The 21,496-nt window shown below is 36.9% G+C and overlaps 1 protein-coding gene across 3 annotated transcripts in view; it reads right to left on the bottom strand.

Annotated features, from left to right (window-relative positions):
- Positions 1 to 18,697: 18,697 nt before the first annotated feature.
- The window catches only part of LOC145253208 (uncharacterized), a 186,412-nt gene continuing 183,613 nt past the window's right edge, over positions 18,698 to 21,496 (bottom strand). For all 3 annotated transcript variants that reach the window (XM_080112918.1, XM_080112917.1, XM_080112916.1), the window contains one exon: positions 18,698 to 19,581. In XM_080112918.1, the coding sequence (XP_079969044.1) occupies positions 19,475 to 19,581 (107 nt within the window). In that variant the 3' untranslated portion in view covers positions 18,698 to 19,474. The remainder of the gene's footprint in view (positions 19,582 to 21,496) is intronic.

Raw genomic sequence — 21,496 nt, 5'->3', positions numbered from 1 at the left:
CGTTTATAGTGCGGACAAAAGAAGAACTGAGAGAGCTCGATCAGAAGACCAGAAAACTTGTGACCATGCACAATGTACTACACCCAAAGGACAATATTGACAGAATCTACGTGAAAAGACAGCGGCAGAGGACTGGTCTGCATAGAAGACTGTGTGAAAGGATAATTATGGCAGCGAGAAACACTGAAAAAAGTAAAAAAAAATAAAAAAAGAAAACAGAGAGAAAAATGACAAAATAAGAAAAGAAAAATAGGAAAAGAAACAACTCCTCGGAAGATTCATAAGAATGACAAAAGATGTGAATAACGGAAACACTTGGACATGGATGCGAAAAGGACATGTAATCCGAGAAACTGCCGTCTAATAATTGCAGCACAAGATAACTCGATGGGAACCAATCATATCAAAGCAAACATCGATAAAACAAAAGAAAACAACAAATGCAGTCTCCGTGGACAAAGAGACGAAACGATAAACCGTATACTATATGATAGCAGAAAACTAGCCCAAAAGGAATACAAAAACAGGCACAACCAAGTTGGGAATTATGCACACAACTCTGGGACTTATGCAAACAACTCATTTTGAACGTACAAACAAATGGTACAAGCATAAGCCCGCAACAGTACTCGAAAACGAGAACCACAAAATCCTATGGGACATGGACATACAGACGGACAAACCCACCCAAGCAAGAAGACAGCATAAAACTAAATTAAACTGAATACATCACACATAACTCGACCTTATGCCTAGCAGTTATAAAATTCATAATGATCGGAATATTGTTTAGGAATTCACACTGTATATAAACGCGCATTTAATTTTAATTTCATATCACAGGTCATCTTCTTCTATAATAATAATAATAATAATAATAATAATAATAATAATAATAATAATATAAATAACAATTCAGTGTCAGTGTTTGCATTTTATCTAAATATGAGTGAGTTAACATGAAACAAGCATTTCAAAAGTAAAATTTAGAGATGGAATTGTTTTCAGTCGATTAGCACTTCTTGCCAATAGACTTACCAACACTGATTACCAGAGGTGTGGTTGGGAATGCACAACCCTTGCCACACAATTACACGCGCAGCTACATTGACAGGGGGTATCCATTATCTCTTGAGACTGAACAGTAAATGAAAAATAACAATAACAATTAATAGTTAAATAACAAAATTCCCAAAACTGATATGCAAATTAGTAAACGTTATTCTATCACATATACATAACAACTATATAAAAAAATTAGTCAGTTGTGTAAACTTAAATTAACATGAGACACTCTTTGCTCTATAACACACCAACTTTAACAATATTATAGTAAACACAATCTGTAATATATTGTTTTATGTAGACATTGGGAAGTTTGCCTTTCAATACAGACTTCAATGTTTTGCAAAATAATCTAAATTCGAGCTATCTGATTCAAAAGTCGGAAATATAAAGTGACCCCCCCGAAAAAACAAAAAAACAAAAAACGGAACTCATACAATTTTGACTGAAATTCTTAAAGTTAATTCCATCTTTTTCTATTTTCAGGATATGAAGTAGATTCTGTGCTTGAAAAATTAGAACCATAATCTTCACCTACATGTGGTTCACCAAGGAACAACATTTTTAATGGAAACCAATTTAACCAACAAATTATACATGGTCGTGCAAGCAAATTTTAGGGGATAGTTTCGATGTCAAAATATTCCATTTGGAAACAAAATTTTTACTGGGTTAAGAAGATTAAAGACATGGTCCTGTTGATACTTTTTATTCTTAATGCATCAGGGACACATATTCCGGCGAGAGGATGAGTGCAAACACATTAAGAAACATCAACGAGGTACGGACGGTATCTAAAAAATCGCTCAGTCGTCGGTGTCTAAGAAAATCGCCTCGACAGCGTAGGCAAGAAGGGGGATCTCTCAAGAGGTATTGAGGCGTGTTCTTTAATCATATTTTCATTTGTATAATTACCAGATCCAAATAAATCAAAATCTCACAAAAGCTGACATGGAAAATCGTGTTACACTGTGGGAATGGTTTTGTTACACAGTCGTAGACACTCCAGACTTTTTGGATCATGTTTGGTTTTCTGACGAAGCGCAGTTTCTGCTTTCAGGATATGTCAATAGAAAAAATAATGTTTTCTGGGGTACAGCACTCCAGGTAAAAGTCTTACAGAGACCGTTGCACTCACTAAAGTGCACAGCATGGGTAACTATTTCGAAACCTGGCATAATCGATTCGTATTGGTTTGAAGATAACAAGGCCGATAGCCATTAGTCGCGTGCTCTTGTGTAATGAATGAATGCGTGAATGTAGGATTGACATGAAATTCTTAAAGATAAACTAAAATGACCAAAAAATGGGCTGAAATGACTTAAATAAATAAAAAGTAAATGACTTAGAATGACTTTAATAAACTTAAAGATGAATTGAATAACCTTAAGAATGACGTGAATGTTTTAAAAATAACTGGAATCCTTCAAAAACAACTAGAATGATCTGGAGAATGACTTGAATGGCTTTGAGACTGACTGGTTGTAAAGTGGATGATCATTTTACATTAAATTAATAAAGAATAGTGATCCCCCACTTTATATCACAAAGTTACAAACATAAGTACAGCATGTAGTACGTCAGATACTACACTTTGATCTTGGCCAAAAGGCCAAGAAAAGCTGTATTTATTTGCTCCCCAACCGAGCAAATTAGGCACAATGCCGATTTTTAATGTGAGGACTGAAGGGAAAATGGGGAGCAACTGGATAGTGACAATTGGTATGAAGGGTTGCCCCTACATTGACCAAGGTCTTATATGTGGGGTCGCCCTCACATATGGTCTTTGCTTGCAGTATCTGCCGGTACAGATACTACACTTTGAGATATTAAATCTTTTATTCAGACAAAAAAAGAACATGAACAAAAAACTTAGGCACAAGGCCAACTCAAAAAGAGGGAACAGATGGGGGTCGTTGGTCATCCTTGTCACTCTAGAACTAAACAAAAGTTTCTCTTAGCTAGAATCTTCTTTCACCATAATACCGCATTCGCCCTTTCGTACTTGGGGACGTCCTTCTTGGCACCCAATTGTTTAAAACATTTTTTTATTTCCGTGTAAAAACAAAAAAGATAACAATGATGATACAATAATTCACCTTTGATCTTGGCCGAAAGGCCAAGTAAAACGTAAAAAGCTAATAACATCATCTAATAACAACATGCCTTTGATCTTAACCAAAAAGGCCAAGCACAAAAATGTTACGGACAGACCGACAGAATTACCGACGAACCGACGGAGTGACTTATAGAGTCGCTTGCACGCGACTAAAAATGAGGATTCAAACGTTCAATAAGGAACGTTAGGTGGCAATGCTGAGGAAGTTCTGGCTATCACTCTGATGTCTCAGACGGCCTGAATGAGATGAACAGTGGTTTCAGCAAGGGAGGGCGACTCTCCACACATCAAATTACAATTTTGACTGGCTGAGAGAGGGATTTCAGGAAAAAGTTGATGAGCAGAAAGTGTAACGTCATGTGGGCACCTCATTCACTGAATTTGACCGCCGGCTCCTAATTTTTATCCGTGGGGATATCTGAATGTCCATGTATATCAGAATAATTCTCAAACAATTAGTGAAATCAAGGCTGAAATTGCAGCTAAAATCACGGAAATCTCCGGAGAGGAGTGCATTCGAGTGATTAAGAATTTTGCACAACGATTGCTAGTCTGTTTTCAACACCATAGAGTTAATTCGGAACATTCTGGGTAGACCATAACTTTTGTGGAAATCATCTTGAATTAAACTTTGTGGCATAATTATATGCAGACAGCAGTTAGAGTGCGTAAAAGTAGAATTATGTCGCTTTATTGTTGTAGAAGTAATAAAAAGTTTTTTGGGTTCTGTTTTTTAAGGTCGCCTTGTATCTCTGAATATCCGCCTGAAAAGAGAGAACGTGAAACATTATTTAGAGAGGTCAAATTGGCCGTTCTACTTTCTAGAACGTTTGCCTCAGTTTCTTACACAATATCTCTTGCTTCATTCGTATGTTGTCCAATTCTATCATCCATTCCAATCTGGCTTTTTCTAGGTCCACAACAGTTGAATCATTCTCAAATTCAATCTATGATTGATAAAGTTTTGGCCAATTTTTAACTAGGTCATATAACATGGTCTGCCCGAAGTGTTCGGAGCGAATACTATTGAAATATATATTACACATACTTTTCCTGGCATCTATTTCTAGTCTCAGTGTGTGTGTGTGTGTGTGTGTGCTTGTGTACACGCGTGCGTGAATAGAATTCTAAAACGTCGTTGCGTGCAAAGATGAGAAAACGATATTACATTCAATGCGCATATTCGATTTTCATTCGTGTCCAAACATGTTATATATATATATATATATATATATATATATATATATATATATATATATATATATTACTACCGAGGATCTCTCGCCCTTACCCGGTCGTACACTTAAATATTTCTTAATTCATGCAAATTTCGCATTTCTTATTACAGATCGAATTCTCTATTGAATCTTACATTCTACCTAATATATATAGTAGTAATTTCAAAAGTTTCCTAAAAAATGATTTGGGTGCCATCATCTGGAATCGAAACCAAACCATTTAGCTCTCCAGCTGTGTCTTCTACCGATGCAGCGATCGAGCAATAGGTAGTAAATATTCAATAATCAACAACTTCAAGAAATGGATTGAATTTGGGCACAGAAAAAATAAAAATATGCCAGCACGTTTAAATTTACGTTTTGCATTTCAACTTGCTGATAGAAGGTGCACAATTTTGTTCATGATAAGCCGCGACAAATTTATATTTAAATTAGGAAAATCTCTAACAGATCAATCATAAGCAATACATTTTCTAAAGTTAACTGATTTATATATTGCTTTGCAAAAGGACATCTTATTCACTATTCGTTCTCTGTATTGGTTTTTAATTCATTGATTTTTTATTTTATTTCAGTTTTACACGCATTTTTACACACATTCTGGAGGAATATAGTCATTCTAAACGTTTTCGGCCAATTTATTCTAGTGGTTGAGATTCAATTCTACACTGAAAGCTAAATACAACGTTTGGCAAATATTGCGGCATAGAAAAAAAAAAACGTTACTCTGTATCCCTTCCAAACAGAAAATTATTTAGTTCCGCAATTAAATTCCATCATAATGCATTTCTGTTTATTTGTACACAAATCAGTTTATTCTTTTGTTGAAATTTTATATTAAACCCTTCCTAGCAAACATTAAGAATAATAAAACAAGGCAGTCAATATTCCTCCTATTATAAATATTTTTATATGGTAGCTACGATTATTGGATGAAAGGAGTCGTTTTGTGTCACGATTCATGGTTTCTTCAAAATTGCCGAGCAACGGCGGAACATGTGTCTGCTTGATATTTGTACAGCAAAGTGTTTAAAAGCTGGTTTTGACTGTAAAACAAATAATGATTTGAAAGAACTTTGTTCCAGTAAAGCGATGTTGACTCTTTGACGGCAACATGGTATCTTACGTAGCTTTGAATTAGACTTATTTCAAAACGCTCAGTTCCAATGATTAATGGGATTTCGTTGCAGTTTAATGTCGTGCACTGAGATGAAAACAAAATTTGACTGTTAATTTTAATAAGTTTGTCCTCGATTATCCTTTGAGTTTATATTGTTACTGAAAATATTTGTAAGTTTTATTTTCCGAAGAGCGGCTTCATTGTGTAGTTTTTTTTTTGGCATCACCACTTATCAATGCCAAGAGGCCACTCAAGGATAAGGGTAAGATTGTCTATTCTATTCTGCCGAAATTAAACTTGACCTTAGAACTTCTTCATTTGCTGTCTCAAAATTTTGACATGAGCTTTTCACGTACCATAATGATAAAGCGAAGCTTAATGTTAGTTCGGTGTTCCAAATTAAAATGGTATTTTAGGGATGGGTAACAGAGGCTTTAAATCTTTCTAGAAATCATGTAACGCCCGTGACATTTTAAAACGGGGGTATATATATATATATATATATATATATATATATATATATATATATATATATATATATATATATATAAATGGAACGTCTGGTTTATTCAAAATCGACAAACTAGAAATTTACAATCCCGTTTTCTGTGAAATTTTATAACAGTGAATCTTTATCATCTGTGTTTTTAAATATTAAAAAGTAAATATCTTATCAATGTTTTTATAAAATAGTTTGTTTTTTTATCGAACAAATAATTTTAAACATGTTATTGATTAATTTGTTGTTAACCCTTCAAACTTGCTTTAATACAATAGCATCTTTAAAATTATTTGTTCGAAAAAATTTTATAAGAATCCAATGTTGCTTTCATTACAATATTATATTAAAATTATATTTTCTTACGGATACTTTTCAATAAACGTTTTTACAATTATATTTTCATACAGTAAATGTTTTAGTTTTCATTTCCCGTTTTCAGTAATTTATTCACTTTTTTTCCATAGTTCTTTCAGGAAGTTTACTTTTTTGTTATTTATTTCATGCTTCGGCCATAGTTAAAAATAATGGTGTCTCCCTTACATTTGCAAAGCAGGTGCGTGAAATAAAATGGCGTCCCCAATTTCGGCAATAAGTGTAGAAGGACTACACTTTTTCTTTTTTAGATGTTTTTATGAATTCTTTTCCTTTATTAAAACCATAGTACACATTAGCGTTGTGCTTTAAACTAACAATTGTTACATTTAAGAAATAAAGCATGAGTAAAAAAAAAAATTCTTTTCGATAAAACTTATTTTGGGTTTGTTTTACTGGACAGATTCGCAAACATTGTCAACATACAAATATATAACAAATAAATGTTATCAAAGGAAAGATAAGTTACTTTTTACCCAACTGGATAATTTTTTAGAGTTTTTATTCAAAATAACATGCTTATTCAGTTCGACAAACACAGTGTTTACCGATGTGTTGGAAAATTCCAAATGGCACCGAACTCTCTGCTGAACACGGCATGTTTAGGAAAATGAGTTAAAAATAAAAAATGTACAAAATACTGTTAGAAACTAGCACAATATATGTTACCGTGACATACGCTGACACATATTCGGTGAGTTTTTAACAGTATGTGGTATAGTTTTTTTTAATTTTTAACTCATTTTCCCAAACTTACCGTGTTTATCAAGAGTTCAGTATCATTTTGAATTTTCCAAGGCATTGATTAACACTGACTGTTTTTCGAGCTGAATAAACATTTTACATTAAATAAAAAACAAACAAATATCCAGTTAGGTTGAAAATTAACTTTTCTTGCCTTTGATAACATTTGATATATATTTGTTTTTTGACAACATTTTCGAATCTATGTGTACAGTAATACAAACCCCTTATTCTAACAAACTAGAAAGTACGCCCCCCCGAGTTTTTATATAAGAAAATATGAATGTTTTTCCTTTTTGAAACCGTGGTAGCGTTGCGCTTTAAACTAACAATTTATTTAAAAAAGAAATTGTTAAATAAATTTTTACTTTAGGTCCACCTCTACAATTTTTAACATGGGTGGGTAGGCGTTGTTTATTCTGCAAGCCGTTCTTAACATGGGGAGGATGGGGGTATTTATTCCAAAAGCCGTTTTTTACATGGGGAGGTGAGGGGTGTTTATTCTGAAAGCCATTATTAACATGGGAATATCATGGGAATATTCAGGGTGTTTATTCCTAAAGCTGTTCTTAACATGGGGAGATTGTCGGTTTTCGTTCCAAAAGCCGTTCTTAATATTGGGAGGTTGGGGTGTTTATTCATGTCCGCCAGTGAATTATAGTGCATAGAACAGGTCTTTATATCTCGCTGCAAATTGTAAATATGCATTTCCTATTAAGCATCCTTTAAAACCTTTGAGAGTAGTAATTTCAAAACAAATCGTGGAGGGGGACCTAATGTAACAAAATATCAAAAAACAAAGCAAAAACAAAACAGACACCGTGAAATTTACGTTCGTACAAAGCGTAAAACAGGAATTGTTATATTTAAGAAATAAAGCACAAGTAAAAAAATGTTTTGTTTGTTTTTTTCTCGATAAAACTTATTCTAACAAACTTGAAAGTACGCTTTTTTTCGGAGCTGTTTTTATATGAAATATGAATGACTTTCCTTTATTAAAACCGTTGTACACAATAGCGTCGTGCTTTAAACTAACAATTTATTTAAAAAAAAAAAAAAAAGGTAAATTTTTACTTTAGGTCCACCTCCACAATTTTTAATATGGGTGGGTAGGCGTTATTTAATCTGAAAGCGGTTCTTATTGGGAGATTGGGGGGGTGTTTATTCATAGTCGCCAGTGAATTATAATGCATAGCACAGGTATTTATATCTCGAAAACTACTTTCCTCTGCAAACAAGATTTTCTTATTCAGCATCGTCGAAAACGTTTAAAAGTAATTTTAAAACAAGTAGAGAGGCAAGAGAGGTAGTTTTGGAAGTTTAATTTGTTTTTTATGTATCGACTTGAGCGGGATGAATTTAAAGTCAAATATGGGCACAGTAATTGAGGGAGAATGACTTTTGGTGATTTTGATTGCGTTGTCTTAATGCGGCTACTAATAATTTTAGAGGGAGTACTTGGGCCTGCGCTTGGAGATAAGTGGGTACTAGAGTTTGTTGATTCCAATTTTTTTCTAAGGTTTCGAGTTCTAGAATCAGCACTTCCGATATTTTAGTTAATTTCTCTTCCCTTTGATCAAGTGTAGTTCTTCCGGAAGTCTTTTACAGTAACTAGTACCCACTTTTCTCTACTTGATTTCGTTGTTTTGCCAAGTTCGGGGGAATCCGTCTTTATTCTTAATGGGAGTGGTATCTGGCAGAGATGTTATGGGTCCCCGACCTTAGTTCCCAGGTGAACCTCTTAATTTTAGGCTTCATCATTGGACCTGCAATTCTTGATTTTTTTTTTGGGGGGGGCATATGTTGCTAATGTGCCCAATGTGCCCGCAGGTCCAACAGGAAGGCCTCCTGCCTGAGAGGATTATCGGAATTTTGTCTCCCCCTATGTCAAGGAAATGTGGGATTTCGTTTAATGCTTTACGGTCTAAAATGACTTCAAAGTTCCATATAGATAATGCTCCTCGTAGGCGATCTTGGTTGTGACAGATTTCATAAAGCATGCTTCGCTGTGCCCCCCTCCTCAACGTGAAAGGTTACATGAAATACAGACAGACGTCCTTCGTCGGCCCAAGTACTCGATGCGCAAGATGTAATCGCTTGTGAGGATTTCCTTCTGGGATAGCTCGATTGAGGCTTCCGGTGAAGCCTCAAATCAAACTTCAGTTATGTAAGCCTTTGCATTTGACACTTCCTGAAGGTCTTATTCCTGTTGTAGCCGTCAGTTTGAAAACTAAGTCCCTTTTGAATTGATGAAATTAGTTTGTTTTTTATCTACCACAAATACTTGTATGGTTCTTTTGGAGATGAGTTCGAGCTTTGGTATGTCGATCAGTTTTTGTCACTGACTAGGCGTTGAAAGTTTTTTTTGCCTTTTCAAGGAATTTCTGGACGTTAATAATCATTTTCGGGGGTTTACTCCAGTTAATTGGGGGGTTGCGTAAACGCCTTCCCCCATTCGTCACTTCTGGGTCCTGGTAATTTATAATCGGCATGGCTAGAAACTCGAAGATTCAATTCAAAATGTTCTCGAATATAAGCAGAAAAAACATCCGGCGTCGTAACAAAATACGAGAAGGTATTTATTTTCGGAAAATTTACATAGTAAAAAATCAGAAAAATTTGGCACAAGGCCGAAGATGGGGGAGGGGAAAGGACGGTCTTCTCTGACTAGTGCTAACTAATCTAACCTAACTAGTTCCTACTTTCACTCTACTTGCACCATAATACCACATTCATACTATACATCCATCAGCGTATACATCCTTCATCAATCACCATAAGAACATCATACCATGATAACCTAATTAAAACCCATAAGAAAGGGGGGTTTGGGAAGATAGAAATTTTATATACAAAATAAAAATGAAATATTTACAATGTTAGTAACAAAAGACCCCCCCCGTTGTTAAACTATGGCAGATGCACCGATTCGCCAGTCGAAAGGGTGATGCGGGTCCGAACGCTTTATTTAAAACACCTCTTACGAAAACTTCGAAAGGGAACCCGCATCTCTGGCGAATCAAGCGATCTGTCACCTAATTTGGGAGGGGAGTGGGGTTAAAAAAAAATTTAAAAAAAAAAAAAAACGCAGGGACAAACTTAAAAGGGGCCTAATGATCGCTATCACACACTAGCTAGGTTATGAACAAAGAAGCCTAAATAATGGTCCTACTCTTGCCTATATCATGACCTACTCTGGACTAAAAACGAGTCAGGGCTGACGTTCGTTTCTGTCACCCAAAATTCTTTTTCCTAAGGAACATCCAAGAACCAGTCAAGACTTGCTTCTCTCACCCGACACACACGCGCAACTGACACCCACCTTTCAACAAAATCTGACGGAGAGAGTCTAACTCTCTCGGCCTTGATACGATCCTTTAAATAATGACGGAAGAGTCGTATAAGGTCGAGGGGAGCGAATCCTCAGATCCATAGACCACTTTCATACGTGTGTTCCAGATAACACCTCTCATCACAGCTAGCAAGGTCAAACACAAATCTTTTCTGAGCCTATCCGTTGTCGGAGCCCAATTGCTACAGACATTAATAGGAACCAAGGTTAATGAGGATGTGTTTAGTATGCGGACCATGAGACCTGTAACAAACTCAATCAGCGGCGCCACGATGCGACAATAAACGAAGGCGTGACATAAAGTCTCGTCCTCATCGCCGCACCGTTTACAAATAGGCGAATCCACCAAGCCAGCTGAGTGGAGTCCCTTACCGACCCATAGAGCATCCCGAATTACCAGCCAGGTCAGGGAAGCCTCGTCGTTAGTGAGGCATCCTGACCCAGGCGCCCAAGGCCAGATTGAGCGGAGCTGCTCCTTCGTCAAAGGGAGCCTCCCACCGATGACATCCGTTACGGATCCCCTCATTAAAACCCGATATAATGCCTTTCGGGACAACAGCAGAGTGTTAGAGAGGCTTTCCTTCACTCTTAAGAGGGACTTCAGTGCGCGCCGGCACTCGCGATAGAAGGGACATTCACCTCGGGGCAACCTGTGTGCCTCCCCCTCGGAGTAGTGCACCCCTCTCAAAGCCGGGAAGGCTTTCTTGGTGTCCTCCATCCAGAGGCCACCGTTTTCCCTATCTTTTGTGCACATTCGATCTAGGTAGTAGAGCCGTAGCGTGTATAGCCGAATCTCCACGTTTGGCATACCTAGACCGCCTTCAGAAGGATGTAGGTAGCAGACATCGCGACAGACCTTAGGGGCCCTTCCAAGCCATAAGAAGTTGAAAAGAGCCCTCTGCAAATATAGCAGTGTATCTGACGGGATTGGAAGCACTGATAGACGATAAATAGCGATTAGATAGATGTGAGTATTACACACCTCCGCTCGCCCCTTTAATGAAAGGTTTCTACTGATCCACCGTGAAGCTGCAGACCGTACCGCTTTCAGAACCTCCGACCAATTTTTCTCCAGCTGGAGGTCAGGACCAAACCAGACGCCGAGTATCTTGCAAGGCCCATCGCTCCAACTAAAGGGCCCCTGAAGGGGCATACCCCTCCAGGCACCAATGCGCAAACCCGAAGACTTGTCGCAGTTAATTTTGGCCCCTGTTACCGTTTCATACAATCTGATTTCTACACCGACGACACTAATCTCAGCACTGCTCGTTACAAGCACAGTTACGTCGTCGGCATAGGCGGAGTACTTCGCCTGGGCATCCACACCTGGCAAAGTGATTCCGCGTAGGACCGGATTCACCCTTAGCCTGCGCAAAAATGGCTCGATCGCAAGCACATATAGCATGGGTGATAACGGGCACCCTTGACGAATGGAACGTGACAAACTGAAGGGTCTCGACCTCTTCCCATTTACTTCCACCATCACCGCGGGGTTAGCATAGAGAAGATGAACCCAAGAGCGAAATTGCGGGCCAAAACCGGCCGCCGATAAAACAGCCCCCAAGTACCGATGGTCAACCCTATCGAAGGCTTTGGACTGATCTAAATTGATCAGCGCGGCCTCAGTGTCGACTTTTTCTATCATCAGGCGTATCGTATGCAAGTTATCCTGGATTGTCCTGCCCTTCACGGCACACGTTTGCTCGGGGCTAATAAGACGCGCCAGGACAAGCTGCAGACGATTTGCGAGAATCTTGGCCAAAATCTTTAACTCAGCGTTAAGCATCGTTAAGGGCCTGAAATTACCTAACCCATCCCCACCATCTTTTCTTTTACGGACAAGCTTTATCACACCCATGGTAAAGTACTTGGGGATTGAGCCGTTCCTAAACCATGAGTTAAACAAAGCCGTCAGTAGAGGGACAAAGATGTGCGACAACCTCAAATACACTTCGTAGGGAAGACCATCGATCCCCGGTGACTTATTAAGGCCGACCCGCTTTAAGGCTTCAATGACTTCATCCTCCGTTATGCCACCTTCGCACCTAGCCGCTTCGGTCGTCGAAAGACGAAAAAAGTCAGCCAAATAGGTGTCGAACTGTTCTAAAGACAGACCGGGTTCCATGGAAAAAAGCTCCTGGAAATGGGATCTAAACGCCTCCAACACACCCTGGTTTGTGGTCACGGTACGCCCGTCCGGCAATGTGACACGAGCGATGTGCCTATTAGCCGCTTTCCTAAGCAATACGAGAAAATAACTATTTAAAACATTGTTTCTTTTTATAGCCGTTGGGTGAAACTCAATCGTTGCTGGGGGTCGGATGAACGTAGCTCATTGGTAGACTTTTGATTTGCAATCGAAAGGTCTCAGGTTCGCTCTTCAACGCAGGCAGGACAGACTCACACACTGACAGACAATTCTTATGCGCTTCCGCGCATGCTCGTCACATAAACTTCTACAGCTAAGTTAATCCTCGGATATGAACTCGATTGAAAACCTTTGGAGCATATTAGATCGGAACCTTCGCAAAAAGAAAAAGGAAGCCATCTTATAAGCCTGAACTTTTAGCATTATTGCGTCAGAAATGGCAAGAACTTTCTCAAGATATCTATCAACTGAACAATAACAAACCTGAAAGAGTTCTAGTATTAAAACAGTAAATGGAATGTCAACCAAGTATTAATTATTAGATTAGTGACGCTTTATTTTTTACTTTCTTCTATAAAATATATGCTTATTGAAATAAACTGTTTCTACGAGTGCCTATTAATTTTTGGCATGTCTCGGTATATTCTTAATCATTCCTTTTTCTAAGCTCTGTGCGCATAATATACTCATAATCAGACATTTCCATAAAATACAAAAAGTATGTGCATATTTGATGTTTGTTTGAAAGTTTCCGAGTTAAATTGGTTTACAATAATAAAAGAGGAGGCGGTAATATCTTAAAATCTTGGGAATAAGAGACGGTAAATGATTTAAGGGCTTGGTGAATTAACTGCTCGAATTGGTTGACTATTAAAAAAAAATCACCATATAAACTATTTGACCGTGTTCAATGTTCTCCATCTTTATCATCGCCCCTCTCTCCCCACCTCTCTCTCCCTTACGCACATAGAAAAAATAATGTCCTTTCTTTTCCTCCTCTTCTGTCTGTACATTTATCTGCTTTTCTTCATCTCTCCCTGTCGTTATGCAGTAACGCCCACACAATATATTTGCTTGTTTGTTGGTCCTTCTCTGCCTGCGTGTCTGTACGTCTGTCTGTCTGTCTGTCTGTCTGTCTGTCTGTCTGTCTCTCTCTCTCTCTCTCTCTCTCTCTACATATATATATAGTAATTTATAAAATATATATGGCGATTAAGCTACACTCAATATTCTGCGTTTCATCCAACTATAGGATTCGTCAGGCTTATGCGCGAATTCTGTGATTGCTTCTTGTTTTTATATATGTTGAGGATTTCTAGTTAGCCAATCAGCTTTCTAGTATCCACCGCGCCCCTTCCTATCAGCCAATGGGCATGTATTTTATCAAACAAAGGATCTGTTTTAGAACTAGGTTAGTGGTTTTAGGTAGACGTTCTCCTTTTTTTACATATAAATATACCTATGTGTACACACATACATGCACATATACATACATATATATACATATATGTGTGTGATCGTTTATGTATATTCATGTTTATTTAATTTATTTATTTGTTTGTTTTCTATTGTTATTGTTAGTTTTAAAGCTATTTTGTATCGCTATCCTAGAGTAAGATTTATTTTGTGAACACAATTGTTTGCTATTTCTCGCCTACAGTTTAATAGATTTTGAGGTTCTTTAAAGTACAGGATAGAAAATTTTTCATGGAGGCATAATTTACATGGGTCGTCTAAATTTCTGCATGTGGTAGCTTGTCGCATTATTTTCCATTCGACTACCGGCGAATGTCCGCTTTCTTTGAGTTCCCAGTATCTATTTGCTAGTGTTGTTTTTATACGGTGTTTTTTTTATTTTTGAATGTACTTTTGTGGTCATAGTATCGGGTTTTGAAATCTAAGGAAGTCATACACACAGGAGAAAAAACAAATGACTGTTTGCATTACTAGTGGGAGTTAATTCCTGTAAAATTGTTTCAAAATAATCCTACTCTAAGTCAGAGTTGCAAGCTTTCCCTAAACTTAAGGTTTGTGGTAGTTATAATATGCTTACAACCTTTCAGTTAAGCGAAAAGAAACCATTTATTCCTGTGTCGTAAACACATCTTTTTTTTTTAAAATAAGAAATAAATAAAGTCCCAAACATTTTCAACACGTTAAAAGTATACTGCCATAATAATAATAATTGAATCCAGTGGCAATGTGTTTATTTTTGGGAATAAATAAAAATATAAAAATATAAAAATAAAATGATTTCTAAACCCAGAAATCAAATAAACAATAAACACGTGCGTCATATTAATGTAAACATAATCTAAGAGAAAAAAAGGCCAGGCAGACTCTTCGTGTAAGTGTAAAGTATAAGGCCCCCTCATTTTCTGGTTGGCCTCCCTAGAGATCCTTTTCGAGATAATTAAAGAGAGGGAGGAAATATGAGCTTGAAATATGATTATGTGTTATTGTAATGTGAGTCATGATAGGCGCCCAGCATGGTGGTACTATTTTAAGTAAACTTAACCGGAATTCGCTGGCCCTGTATTTATTAAATAACTAGCGGGGGTACCCGGCGTTGCCCGAGTGTTTGTTTCCGGGACGGGGGGGAGTTTTAAAAAATGTTATGGTAGGTAAGTAGGAAGGATCAAACCCGGAGTCATGAGTAAAAGTAGGAAAATAAAGTGTAAAAAACAAAAACAAAAAAAAAAAACATTTGCATCGTTAACAGTTCGGCCACCAAGAAAAGTCCATTCCAGTTGTTTAGGGGAAAAAAAAAAACGACTACGGTAGGTCGGCGCGAACGTGAAAATATAATGTGAATTGTCCAGCACGCTAACCACTACGCCACAGAGCACTGCAGCTTAGTTTAGTGATTTTAAATAACTTGACTTGAAAGAACTACGAAGCCAAACCGGTGTTCTCTTCTAAACTGTTCCTTGTGAACGATCCCCAAACGGTGTTAAGTGGTGGCAGGGGGAGGAGGAATTTATAAGAGAGAAAATATTTTACCACTTCCATTGATCTTAACCGATTTTGGCCGTAACTTCTCAGCAGAAAAAGTATAGAAATCTAAGATTATCGAGGAATTTGAGAAATAATAAGCCTATAACACACCTCAGATATTGTTCTGCCGTTTGTGCATATTATATTTGCATGAAATATCTTGATTTTTAATCCTATTAATGTCAAAATCAGACGGGAAAAATGAGTTCATTTTATTTATATAGAAATAAATAAAGCAGACTGAAATATTCCATTCGTTTCTGTGGCAGTTTTTGTACCTGATTTGAATATTCTAAAAGTGGTACAAAGATTTCGAGACATGATTTGAGAACGTGAATATCATAATATACACCTCATTCGTCCGTCATTTACAATACTTGGCCTTTTACACGATCAAAGTGTAGTATCTTTTCTTCAGATGCTGCACTTCTACTTCTTGTTCTCTTTCAGTGGAGGAGAAATCCTTCACGACTGAGACAATTTTTATTTTTGTACCTTTTCTCCACGTTAAAAAACGACCCTGGTGTCTAACTCTGTCCCGTGGGGAGGCATAGTAAATAGGTACAATAACATAATTCATTGTAATGTTATTATATATAATCTTTCCTCTTTTATTTCCCCGTTCCCCTTTTCTCTCTCATTTGTATACTCTCTCCTCTCCTTAATTTCTCACTCTATTAATTAATTACACCACCAATTCATGTCTCTCACTACTATCCTTAGCATTCGTCTTTTATTTACTCTATTCCCCCTTCTCTCCATCTAAACAGGCATATCAAACTCAGAGTCTCGCACGGGAGAGAGGAGTCAACTTTTGTTGTCATAAGGGCCGCACCTCAAAAATTACACTGTGCAACCCTAACGTAAGTCTAGGACATATGTGGCCATTTTTATTTGCACAATAGCATAGAAAATCCATTTCTAGCCTTCTTTTTGCCAAATTAGATACTCGTACAGTTGTTTGCAAAATTGTCACTGTCGAGAATTTTACGGAGAATTTTAGTGATATCAATGATGAACATGACATGAGATTCCGTTATGATATTTCAGTGATGGAGAAACGTTTTAAATGAAAATAGAACCCGTCCGTGTGGGCAAATTAGTGCTGGAATATAAAATGGAGAATAATACTTCACACAAGAGTATTAAGAGAGCATACGATTTGCCTTCAATAAATTTACAGTTTTTTTTTTCTGGAACTAATCCTCTCCGGCTGCAATGCACTTGTATCGCTCCCAAAAATCAGGAAAGCCTCGTGCAAGTCCTCTTGTGTGAGCATGTCAATGACCTTTGGCACAGACCTCTTCATCTCCTCAATTGTCTCATAACGACCGCCTCTAAAGTTTTCTTTGAGTCTCGAGAATAACCAAAATTCAAAGGGACCACGATCTAGGGTATCGGGAGGGCGAGAAACTGTCTTACTGCGCATGATGGGCAAATAGTCTGTGATCTTCTCTGAGCACCCCTGATACAAAGGTCGTAGTAATCTTCCGCATTTTCAGTTCTTCGAAAATAATTGTGTGACAGTTTCCAAGAATAATTTCTGAAGAAGAGCGTTTTAAAGGGAGATGAAATCTTAGCGTGTTGACAGACTACTGCTGGAATATGAAAAAGGGAGAATGACGCCCAAGTGGGTAATTGTTATTTAAACGGAAAATTCTGTGCCTTTTTCATTCATAAGCAATAATAATAAAACATGATTCAAAATACAGGGTGGAACAATAAAAATGTCGCCGTAAAAAACAAAAAAAAACAATAAAAAAACAAAACAAAAAAAAAACAAAACAAAAACACACCCTAGCTTTATTTTAAAACTTTTATTGAAAAAAATCAATTCAGGTAAGTTGATTATGTGTTGGAGATGATATCTATTCAACTTACCCGCTTTCAGCCTCAATCACCCGAAACTGGGAGCATGCCTTTTCCACAAGTGCCGGCGGGAGCTTGGCGAATACTCGGTAGATGGCAGTGATCAGACTTACCTTGGTATTATGGTAAATGGTTGTTGGTGATGTTCTCGACTCATAACCAAAAGAAGTAGTCCAGCGGGTTCAGGTAGGGGGAGGAGGGGGTCAGTGAGGGAAGGATACAAAGTTGTAGCACTCCTTCTGAACCCAAGCCTGGATCTTTTTGAACTTGTGGGCCGGTGCCGAGTCATGCTGCAACACCCAGATTCTAACAGCGACCATCTGATTTCACCAGGGGATCACTTAAGCACATGCAGGTATACTGCGGTATTGACTTTTAAGCCTACTTTGAAGATGTGAGGTGGCATGATGTGTTGCTTACTTGAAACCAAAGCAAAGGCCATAATCGTAGCAAGGAACATTGTTTTCATCTCCTGGGCACGTCCATGGTATTTTTGGCAATTCAGCAATATATTTCTCAGGTTGCTGGCAATGGTTCTATTGTCATAATTTGGATCGAGCATGTTATACAGCGGTGCATCTCCGATCTCGCTGGTTAAACATTGCGTCACTTTCCGACATGACAGAAGCCAGTATTGCTATTTTTTTTTTGTTATACAACTGGCCAACTAGTAGATAGTTTGTAACATAACCGGTTTTCATCAAGAAGAAATGGAATCGTGTTGCCTTTTCTAGAGCAATAATTATATCGTTCCATCCTATACATGAAAACGGTGCTCAATGTAGAAAAATAAAGGTTAGATTTAGCGCCGAAATAGGACTTATGTGTCATGTCCTTTTTGTACCTGTACTTTGTTGCACAGTGTTATTAAACGGAACAGATAGTTTATCTTCAGAGCTGAGAACATGAAACTTTACAAATAAGGAAATAAACAGCATTCCAACGTCGTTTTGTGCTGTTTTTACAACAGGAGCAACAAGTTTACGTTTCAATGAATCAAGTAAAGGAATATAGATGACTGAAATATCTTTCATTGTCAGCAATATACACTTATTCATTTGCATAATTATTTGTTATAAGAGCGACACACACACACATATATATCAAGGAAAGCGATTCATAATTGTGATATTAAAATCAGTTTCAAAAGGAAAAACAAACAAAATAAACTCGAGTGTACGATCGTTTCAGAAACGATGTTCATTTTATTGAAATTAAAAATAAGTATTGGCAATAACTTAATAAAGGTTCTGTCCTTTAACATAGTCTCCTCATCCGCAAAGGGAGGAGAAGTTAAAGACAACAAAATAAAGCTAGCATTTTTCTCGTGAGCAAGGCAGATATTCCTGGAAATATTTAAAAACAAAATAAAGAAAACGAAGTTATTAATTTTATATTGATAAATGAAATAAAATAGAAAATTAGGAATAAAGGTAAGAGAAATTTTTTTATACTAACTTCAGGTCTAATGTCTAATTCCACCTATAAAATACAATATATATATATATATATATATATATATATATATATATATGGTTTAGTTTCGGTGACAGAAATCCTGAAAGAGGACACATACGCGCGTATAGCAGCTGTACGCAAATAACCAAGCCGTGTGCGTGATGACGTCACGGAAAGAAAAAATGGAAAAGACGATAAAAAGAATCCTTATCCTCGATGGCCTCCAGGCGTTTATAAGTGGTGATTCCTTTTGTTTAGTCAACTTGAAAAGTCTATATCATTGATAACGAAAGGTTTGAATTGATTAAATTTTGTTTAAAAAAGTTCACTCTTTAATTTAACATAGATTTTCATGTTCTCCTGCTTTTCTGTTTTATTTTTTTTATGCATGCAGATTAATATTCTTCTTCACTGCCAGACCAATTTAAAGAGGTTATTACCTTTACACGTGCGCAAAGGACAAACGATAAAATCTTTAGCAAAAGTAACTTAAATAAAGACTATGAACGGTTCAGCAAGGTGTACATTCTTATGGCGATAAACACATCTATTAGATGCAAAGAGTTTGTAACGCCTTGACTCTCGATGAAACATTTCTGAAAGTAGAAAAGCGCATGCGTAAATTTGAGATTTTATAGATGTCAGTAACTTGCAAGCATGTGAACAGACTAATTTAAAAAATAACAGTGAGGCGAATAAAAACACCCCCCCCCAAAAAAAAACGATGTTCGTGAACAGATTTGTATAATTGTTTATCAGTTTTATAAATAGGATTTCCTCCTGAGATTTACATCGCAGCTAAACTTTTATTGAACCACAAAGCAAACAAGTTTCTTGTTACATAGATATAAGATTTGAGGAGTGACTGAGTTTGAGTCTAACTTCGATTGCAACATCTTCAATTAAACGATCGAATTAGCTTTCTTTTGTCAGTTACATACAACGCTCACCTCTAGCCGAAACAGAAACAAAGTATGAATAACAACATAAAAGAGTTTCCGAATAAATTTTGTTTTCCTTTTTTATTTATTTATTTTTTACGGGAGTAGTTGGAAATATTTTACTTGCTTGAAATTTATAATTTAAATATATTGCGGATTCAAACTCCATCCTAAGTATCTTGTTTCTTGTTTCTTCTTCTTCTTCTTCTTCTTCTTCTTTTTTTTTACACTGTGATCACCACTTATCAAGGCCCGGAAGCCACTCAGGGATAAGGGTTATGCAAGTACAGTGCGTTAGTGTGGAGATTTGATGAAGTGTTTACTTAAGGGGGTGGTTCATTAGGAATTTGTTAACATTGGACTTGAAGACATCCAAGTTGTAGTCAGGTGGGAAGCAGGCAGACGGAACAGAGTTCCACAGGCGTGCAGTTCTAAGAAAGAACCTTTGTTCATGGGATCCGCGTTTTGATTTAGGCACAGATATAGAGTGGGGGAAATTTTTCACAGTGGATTCAGCTAGACGGGTGTTTTTCGTGAAAGGTTGGCGAGGGGGGGACCAGAGATTGAAGTTCAGACGAGCACCTGCCATGGAAATAACTTCTTCTTTCTTTCTTTCTTTCTTTCTTTCTTTCTTGCCTTTTACGTTTTCAATTTGGAGAAGGAAAAATCAGCGTAAAGTAAAAGTCAGTAATAAAGAAAATAAAATACGCATGAAGTTGCGCTCGAAAGCCAAAATACAACGCGATTTTACGAAAATAACTCCAATATATATATATATATATATATATATATATATATATATATATACACTAGCAGAGCTCCCAGCATTACCCGGTAGTAAAGTACGCTTGAATATTATATTTCCATTAATGCAGATTTCGTATCAATTATTATATTATATTGGATCCACTATATAGTAATACTTTAAGAAAAAAAAAAGTGAGTCGTGAGTCATCACCGAGAATCGAAACCTACACGTTTTGTTCTGATCTAAACGCAACCCTTCGGAGCTAAACGTTCAGCTGAGGGGCGAAACAGTTTGTAAGGTGCAGTGCGAGGATTGTCACATAGTATCACATCACGCACAGCTGTGTGTCACCTTCTGACCAAAAGTCATCCTTTCATTTGGGATAACATCTGTCACAGCTGACTCGAATGTATAAACTTCCCAATAATTTGGAATATTTGTTTTAGTGTTATCAATTTCACAAACAACAAACGAACAGGTGGCCATTTTGAAAGCATTTGAATTAGCTGAATATGTTTTAAATTTCATGCATTTGATGTACGAATATAGTTAATAATCTTACTAAAATGGGGATTTTGTGTCTGTATTTCTATAGCCTTATCACAAGATATTAATTAAAAAAAAAACATTGTGCAAATATCATCGGAAGTTGTACTGTGCCACTCAAAGGGAAACATGATGTAGAAGTAATTAGAGTTTTTAGTTATCTGAGAAGAATGTATTAATTAACAGAGTCGCAGTTGCTGATTTTTTCAATCAGAGTAGATGTTATAATAGAAAACGTTCGCACCGCTCTAACGTGAAAGAGGACGCCTGAAAAAA

Source organism: Euprymna scolopes, chromosome 3, assembly GCF_053919585.1.
Source record: "Euprymna scolopes isolate OS-2025 chromosome 3, ASM5391958v1, whole genome shotgun sequence".
Taxonomy (NCBI): Eukaryota; Metazoa; Mollusca; class Cephalopoda; order Sepiida; family Sepiolidae; genus Euprymna; species Euprymna scolopes.
The sequence above is the reverse complement of the archived record's forward strand: the minus strand, read 5'-3'. Positions and strand labels throughout refer to the sequence as shown.